General features: G+C 57.8%; 1 protein-coding gene across 1 annotated transcript in view; it reads left to right on the top strand.

Annotated features, from left to right (window-relative positions):
• Positions 1-7,184, top strand: part of CATSPER4 (cation channel sperm associated 4) — a 25,216-nt gene extending 18,032 nt beyond the window's left edge. The window contains exons 2-10 of the mRNA XM_085315739.1: positions 54-197; positions 868-969; positions 1,837-1,934; positions 2,441-2,561; positions 2,890-3,023; positions 3,300-3,492; positions 4,568-4,785; positions 6,020-6,124; positions 7,103-7,184. Of these exons, the coding sequence (XP_085171865.1) occupies positions 54-197; positions 868-969; positions 1,837-1,934; positions 2,441-2,561; positions 2,890-3,023; positions 3,300-3,492; positions 4,568-4,785; positions 6,020-6,124; positions 7,103-7,112 (1,125 nt within the window). The 3' untranslated portion in view covers positions 7,113-7,184. The remainder of the gene's footprint in view (positions 1-53; positions 198-867; positions 970-1,836; positions 1,935-2,440; positions 2,562-2,889; positions 3,024-3,299; positions 3,493-4,567; positions 4,786-6,019; positions 6,125-7,102) is intronic.
• Positions 7,185-8,202: the final 1,018 nt, after the last annotated feature.

The following is an 8,202-nucleotide window of genomic DNA, read 5'->3' as shown; positions in this document are numbered from 1 at the left end:
GGGCGCTGGGGCAGCCCCCGGGCGCCGCGCTCAGCCCGCTTCGCCCCCGCCAGGACCTCTGGGACCGCGAGGAGTACCTCTCCAAGGTGTGCACGGGCCGCTTCCTCGCCCACCCGGCCTTCAAGTTCACCGTGGCCGGGCTCGTCATCACCAACGCGGCGGTGATCGCCAGCCAGGCGATACCGCGCTTCAAGGGGGTGAGCGCCCGCTGCACGCGCGCCGGGCTCCCGCCGGGCCTCCCCTCTCCTCCTGCGCTTCCCCCCCCTCTTTTTGATGCCTCTGGACCTGGGCAGCCTTTCCGGTACATCTGTGAACGCCGCCAGGCACCTTTACCCGGCGGAGAGACGCCCCAGTGCTGCTCCTTCCCGGGGAGATTCATGCCCGGTGAGGAGAGTGAGCTGGGGGAATCCCAGCCGTACTAGCCACCAGCGAATCCACGGAGCTTGCCCTCGCTGGGTCACTCCCGTGGGGGGGGGGGTGGCTCCTTTTGGCATCCGCAACCCCCCGGCATCAGGGTGACTTGATTGGAGAAGATCTGCTGAACTTCCTCCATCTGGGAGGGCAACGTCTGGGTCCTCAAAGCATCACTGGGGGGAGAGGAAGGGGAGGAAGAGCGAGGCCCCCCCCCCCATCCTTTGGTGCCGTTTGTCCTCAATTGCTGGTAGCGTTTTTACCCATCCAGGCTGCAAACCCCTGGGAGCAGCTAGAAGTGGCAACCAGTTTGAGTGGGGAAATTGGGGAGTTGGGGGGATGAGATTCTACATTTTGCATCCTGCGATGGCCCTACTCGAGGAGCTGCGAGCGCGGAGCACAGCCCGTCCCCTCTCTGGTGATGCTCTTCAGAGCTTGTCTCTGTCCTCTCTCCAGATCTACTATTCGCTGAGCACTGCCATAGACAACATCGTGCTAATGGTCCTCTTCTTCGAGGTCCTGCTCAACTGGTACAAAGGTTTCTGGCTGTACTGGAAGGTGAGCGACCCTGGCTGGAGGCTCTCAGCATCCCTGTGTTCCTGCATCCGTGTCCCCTATGTCCCTGTGTTCCATGGTTGCTCATCTACTCGCTCCTTGCTGCGGGTGTCCCAGCGTCCATCCAGCCTGTGCGCGCTGCCTCCTCTCCGGTGGGTCTCCAGGAGCCCTCGCTGCTGTGCAGGAGGACAGGGAAAGGAGGACAGGGCGAGGGGACAGGGATGCRGCTCAGGCCCTGGGCCCAGCAGGGCTGAGCCGGGCTCTCCCAGCTGCGGCTCGATGCTGCCGTCTCCAGGGGAAGAGGAGGAAGAGGCCACCTTCAACAACCGCCTCTGCGGCTGCCTGGGCGAAGCAGCGCCTGCTTTTATCGTGGTTAAGGCAGCAAAAAGCCGGACTCCTGGGCCCCGTTCTCATGCCCCTGTGCTGCCGGGGACGGTGATGTCCCCTCCAGGGCTTGCCCTCCCTAGGAGAAACCAGGATCTTCTCCAGGGCTCCCAGCCCATGTGGGCAGATGCTTGGCTGCTGGACCACTGCAGCCAATGGCTCCTAGCCCTGCTCACCCAGTGGCCCAGGAGCTGCTGGAGGAGCCCCCCCACCAGCTCAAGCCTGCCCCCTTGGGCCGTGGGGCAGACCCACGGGGGCAAATCCACTATTTGCAGTCCCCTCTCTGCTGATCCCTGCTGTGGATCTTGCTGAGGGGGAGGTTGAACCATGAGAGAGGAAAGGGCCTGAGTCACTTGGGGTCCCACTGCTGCTCCCTTGGGCATTTTTGGGGGTCCCTGTGGCCGCAGCCGGTGATTCAGACCTGCTGGTCCTGCACGCACGGTGCTGCGCAGCTGCGGAGTTCGGCCCTTCTTCCTCTCGCTGCAGGATGGCTGGAACATCTTCAACTTTCTCATTGTGGTCTACCTGCTCGTCGGGCCCCTGATCCCCCTGCTCAACGACCAGAAGATTTTCCACATCCTGAGGTGAGCGAGGGAAGGGGGTGACCTCCTCCAAAGCCCCCAGCTTCCCTGGTTTGGTCTGAACTGACACATTTCTTCCCTGAGACAGGGTGCCCCATCCTGCCCACTGCTGTGCCAGACCCTGGGTGTGCACTGGTGGGAAGCAAGGTCTTCTCTCCCTGAGCAGTCGGACAGGAGTGGGGAAACTGAGGCATGGGGGAGGGATTTGCCCAAAGCCAGCAACAAACCAAGGAAACCCCATAGCTTCTAAATTTCCTTGTTTGGACACACAACATCAGCTGGGAGACCATTTCTCCACCAAGGCTGCAAGCCAGAGATGCCAAGGAGCTCAAGCTCTTTTCATCTCTTGCTCTTCACTGTTACTTTTTTGAGCTGGTTTGGTGAGTTCCACTGGCAGTGCAGAGCCTCTCCCAAACCCTCGCAGGAGAGGCAGGGAGGGAACCCAGGCGTCCTGGCTCTTTCCTCCCCCCACCATCAGCGAGGCGACGGGAGCTCTCACCTTGCCCCAGGGTGATGAGGCTGCTGCAGGTCTGCATGCTGGTCAAGGGGCTGGCGAGGATGATCCGAGTGATCTTCAAGGCCATTCCCAACCTAATCAACATCATGTTCCTGCTYTTTATCCTCATGCTGGTAAGCCACCCACTTCCCCAAGGAAATGCCCACCTGGCAGTGGGCCTGGGAGCTAGCAGGAGAGCATTAGCCCAGGGCCTCCAGGAAACACCTTGGCCTTGGTCAATGGGATCCAGTGTTGGCTACAATTATCAGAAGCAGATAGTTCCTGAGCTCCCAGTCCCATGACTGGTGTGCTTGGTAGAACCCTGCTCAGGCCWAGCAGTATAACTGCCTTCCCTTGTCTCACCCCTGGGCTGTAGGCTGGAAGATGTTAAGCACCTTTTCTGGCACAACCTGAGGAGGGGATGATGAAGGTGAGACCCCCAGCATTGCTATCTTTGTGCAGGTTTTCGCGATGCTCGGTGTCATCCTCTTTAGCAACATCATCCCAGCCCACTTTGGCAACCTGGGGAAGGCTCTGTACTCGCTCTTCGTCTGCGTCACACAAGATGGCTGGCTGAACATCTACCAGGCCTTCGAGTGAGTGAGGCAGCCCTGGTCTTTTTTGCAGGGCTCTGAACCACCAGAGCCACTGCAGGGAGTGACAGGGCTTGGGAAGCCTTGGACCTGGGCTCTGGGCTCTGGGCTGGGCTGGGCTGGGGTCCCCCCTTAACCTGGAGAAAGAGGGAGGACTGAGTGGGATATGGGTGTGTGGGGGCAAGATGGGGACTCCTTTTCCATGGATGCTGAGAGAGAATCCATGCTTGGACGGTCGCCACCACCAGCCGTGAACCAGATTGTCCCTGTGCCTGGCAGGAAAGAAGGGCATGCTGTGAAAATAGGGGGTGCCATTTACTTCCTAATCTTCCTCACGGGTGGGACCTTCATCTGCGCCAACYTGCTGGTGGCTGTGGTAATGTCGAGCCTGGAAGAATCTTTGATCACCCATGAAAAGAAGGAACAGAAGAAGGAGCAGGGGGCCAGCCTGGCTGCTCTGCCCAGCCTGGAGGTAAGCTGGCCATGGGGCTAAGCGCCCAGGGCAGGCCAGCTCTGTGGGCATCCCAAGCCAAAGATGGGGCTACTGTGGGCTGAAAACAYGCATCAAAACCACCCTGGAAGGGGCATGTTTTGGTGGTTCCCTATAGAGAGATCTCCCTGGGCATCCAAACGAGAGACCTGTGGTCAGGGTTGCCTCCCATGCCCAATCCCTCCCTAAGGGGAGCTCCACCCAACTGTCCTCATCCTGTTCTTCTTGTTTTCTCCAAGAGCAGGGATTGTGGGAACACCCTGGGCACCACTTTGCAGCACATGATCACCTATTTTGGAGTCTCTGGGGGGAGGATGAAGGGAAATTCCCCCTGCTCAAAAGGAGCCTTGATCCCCTCCAGGGGCTAGTTTAGAGGCACATCCAACCCCAACATGATTTCTCATATGACAGAGGCCTCATGTCACCCAGGACTCTACAGAGTGATAGTGGGGATTTGGGGTTGATGTCCCCCTCTCTAGGGGACACTGACTTCCAGAGACGAGATGTGTGGCTTGGGAGGAAGAAAGGTGCTTTGCCAGGTGGTGACATGGTCCTTCAGGGAGCTGAGGTGTCCTGAGAGGAGAAGGCTCCAGACTGCAGTTCCCATGGGGCTGTGCCCTAGGAAGAGAAATGCTCTTGGGTGTTGAACTCACTGCACCTGGGGGACCAGCTGATGGAGCAAAGCTTCTGGGACCAGAGACTGCACTTCTGTCTTACCATCATTGGTTAATTTTTGCCTCCTCAGCCAAAAATCAGGAGAATTTTGGTAAAATGGAGGCTTTTTATGGAAAAAAAATCAATGGGAAGAGAGGAGAATGGAAAAAACTGAATTCTTTCAAAACAGTTTGCAGCTGGCTTTAGTTGTAGCTATACTTTGCACCTACCTTCAGCATGTGAAGGCCTGGATTTTTGTCTCCTTTGTGCTGGACTCCAGGCTTGGGTTATTTGACAACATAGGGAGGGTTGGTCCTTGTACCAGATCTGTAAGGACCTCCTGAGTGCTTCCACTGGTGAAGGTGAGCAGATGTGGCTGCATTGCTGTGTTTAACCCTTTCAGCTGGTCAACGAGGATGTTGACATGGACCCTGAGCTCAGCCTGACACACTTGAAAGCAGTGATGTGGGACAAGGCCTCCGTGCACAACCTCCAGGAGCCGTTCACCTACAACAACCTAGCCAACCTGAGCAAGGAGACCTTTAACGACTTCTGCCTCCTCTTGCATTCCATCCAGGAGAACCTCAGACAGTACAAGCAAATCCGTGAAGAGCTCAACACGTGAGGCCAACTACAAAACTCTTTCCTCTTTGCTAGCTTGGTCATAGGCTAGATTAGGTGGAATCAGCCCATTTGTGCACAGCCAAGGCAAAATAACCCCCTCTTCAGGGAGATCTGTCTCAGAAAGGCTTTCTTTTCAGTTGTGGGTGGAAGCTGATAGCTGCCACCCATCTGGAGGCATCTATGTGGCAAAGAGATACCATCCCATGGGTTCTGACACAGAAGAGGATTTTACTGGTGGAAAGCCATGGCTGTAAAGCCTGGAGAAGCCCTGTTGAGCAGGTATTAGGTAATACAGCTCTTGTCTAGAAAGAGAGAACTGGAGAGAGTTTGTCCTCTTGGATGAAGTCCACGGCCTTTCTGTCTGTCTGGGTGGACAGTGGCCAGAGACATAATTTCTGGTAGGAAACCTAAGACTACCTTGAGTCTCCCATTGGGTGAAATCACCCACCAGCCTCCATGCTTGGTGGTTATTTTGGACACTTCTCTGCTGACGGAGACCTCCCAACTCCTGTCATGCACCTGTCACTGGGTACCAGCCTTTCCCTCCTGTTGCTAAACTGGTTTCACATCTCCATTGCTACCCCTGAGTGATTTATGGGGTGTGGCCACTCTGTGGAGGAAAGGTGTAGGCTGGAGGGCAGTGGAACAGGCCTTCTTGGCCGGTGGATCTTGGGGGTTGTAGCACAACACGAAAAGCAAGGGATGCCCCCTCCTGGTACGGTGGCATTTCAAAGGGCAGACCCCTCCAGCCAAGGGAAAACCTTTTCCCCCACGAATTTCAGTGGGGTCAGACTTCAGACCTTTGCTGGCTATTATATCATCTGTGTACACACTCTGGGCTCAAACATGCCCCACCACACATCTCTGCCAGCCACATGAGCATGGTCACAGCACAGACCAAGCACTACTCTTAGTAGCAGAACTACACCTGGTTGCCTGGGCAGTAGTAGACTCCGTTCTTCAGACTTCTTCACTGAGCCCTTCACCCTGGGCTCAGAGCACCCTTGTACTGTCCTTTTCCCAGCTTGGCCTGGACTGGCTTTTTGTCAGGCTGGCTGTGACGGTCTCATATCTCCCCTGTGAAGGCCTGTATCCTTCCTGGGGAGGGTTAGGAGAGTGTTGGATGGTGGGACTGACGGGTAGGAGGTGATGGGCTGCAGAAGGGGCATAAGGTGGATGGGGTCACTGAGGGGAAGCTCGCTCCTAACTCCTCTTTTGGTTGTGCCTCCAGGATAGTCGAGGAGGTGAGGTCCATTGAGTTCAACAAGGCACAAGAGCAAGAGCTGATTTTGCGGAACCTCCTGAACAGCTCGGACAACCCTCACTCCAGCGATCGGTGAGGTGTGGCAACGTCCTCTCCACTCTTGCGCTGCAGGAGATTGGGGCACAGTCTGTCATCTGCAGCCCCCAGAGACTGGGCGCTCCTTGCTCTCAACCAGCATCACACCAACCCCATCCCTGGGCAGGGGGGTCACCCTGCTGAAGGCAGCCAAAGGCAGTGGGACGACACGGATTTATCCACCCCATAGGGCTCTGCCTTGTCTCTGTGAGCTAAAATGGAGACAGCAGTTGCCTTCTCCCCCGTAGGTGGAACACAAAGGTCTGTTGTGGATTGAGCTGCCAAGCGCAGCTGAGCTCCTGGCATTCGGACACAGCGCCCAGCTGGGCCCGCAGGGTTTCCTGCTGGTGCTGGGCTGTGCTGCAGGGTTTTCATTCGGCCTCAACCCCCCAGCCCTGATGGAGAGCCAGGGAGCACGAGGCATGGCTCAGTGCTGAGCTTACAGGAAGAGGAAAAGCTTTTGCACAGTTACAGGCAAAATTTTGTCTTGGATCAGAGGCCACTGGCAAATTTTGGGGTGTTTCCCAAACCAAGTTAGGGCCTGGAAGCCCATCTAGACTAGGGCCCGGTGCCTGTCTCCATGTCCCCTCCCCAGGTGCCTTACATATCAGAAGCCGTGGTGCTGGCGTGTGCGCCTGTCTGYCCGTGTGTCTTCTAGGTGGTCTTTTTACAGCAAACTCCACCTCCGTACCCAAACGCCCCTTGTCCCCAGCCTGAATATGACACAGTCTCATGCTGGAGTAGAGCAGGCTGGAAGGGGACCAACTGTTCCAGCTTGAAGGCCTCACCAGGATTAAACTGTGGCTCAGCCCAGGGGCTGTGGGTGCCTTGTACTGGTCCCAGTAGGTTCCTGAGCTCCCCTTGCTCAGGGATTTGCCACTGCCTTGGCTTTGTGCCACCACTGTGTCCCAGCATAGCCCAGCAGCCACAGTGGGCATCCTTCACACACACCCCTTTCTCCCTTTCCTTCTCCAGGCAAACATGATTGATCCCGAGGACATGCAAGACACGCTGTAGTGCAAAGGGGCCGTGAAGCTAGCCTTGCTGAGAGCCCGCGCCAGCCCGCAGCCTTCCCGCCCGAGCCGCCCCGAGCTGCCGGGGGTGCACGATGCAGCCGGGGGTGCACGATGCAGACCTGTCCCCAGCCCAGAACGCGCAGTCTGGAGGACAGGACCTGATGGTGCAGGAAAGGAGAAGAGGTGCCCAGCTCCGAGGGCAGCATGTCCTGTCCAAGGCCCCCCCATGTGAGATGTCAGGACAGATGGATAGAGGATGCACAGCGGCACCGGGGCAGATCAGGCTTTTGCTTGCAGAGGGGCACTAGACCTTTCTGGCAGCAGGCCCAGAAGAAGTGGGAGAGAATCAGAGGAGGCAAATCCATCGCCCTGTCCTGAGAGATGTCCCTGCCTGCTGAGCCTCTCGGGAGAGAGGACAGGCTGCCCGGATTCTGCAGGCTGCCTCCCTGCTGGGACATGCGAGGCRACTGGGGTGAAAACACAGAGCTTTGGGACCTGGAGGCCAACCCCCCTGACACCCGAGTTGCTCTCGAGCCTCCTGCCCACCAAATGGCTCCCTCCCTCCACGATCCCTGGCTGCGGGGGGTGTTTGCTGCCAGCCGGGATTTGAGTGCAGGGCTCCCAATTGTTTTTCTCCCAAACAGATGCAAACCCCAAACCCCGCAGTTCTCCGCAGCCTACTGGACAGCAGATAAATTTGGGAGGGGGGTATTTTCGGGYGGGGGTATTTTGGGAGGGGTGTATTTGGGGGTGAGGGAAGGATCTGCAGCCCACAGGCTGCAGCCGCGGGGCTTTTCTTGCAAAAAATAAACCCAACTTGCAGTCGCAGTCGCTGTCCCAGCGACCATATTCCCCAGCCCGGGGTGGAGGAGTATGGGGGGGTCCAAGCTGGTTCCCCCCCGCGTTGCCCCACTTCGGTAGTAGCAGGTGGCGCCAACCAGGCCCCGCCCCCTGATTTGCATGCGGAGCCCCGCCCCGCAGCGCGGCGGGCGCGGCGCCTTTAACACCCCCCCCCCAGCGGGGCGGGCGGATGCGGCGGCGGCCAATCAGCGCGCGGCG

This window comes from Rhea americana, unplaced genomic scaffold, assembly GCF_003343005.1.
Source record: "Rhea americana isolate MKP2758 unplaced genomic scaffold, rheAme1 scaffold_439, whole genome shotgun sequence".
NCBI lineage: Eukaryota > Metazoa > Chordata > Aves > Rheiformes > Rheidae > Rhea > Rhea americana.
The sequence above is the reverse complement of the archived record's forward strand: the minus strand, read 5'-3'. Positions and strand labels throughout refer to the sequence as shown.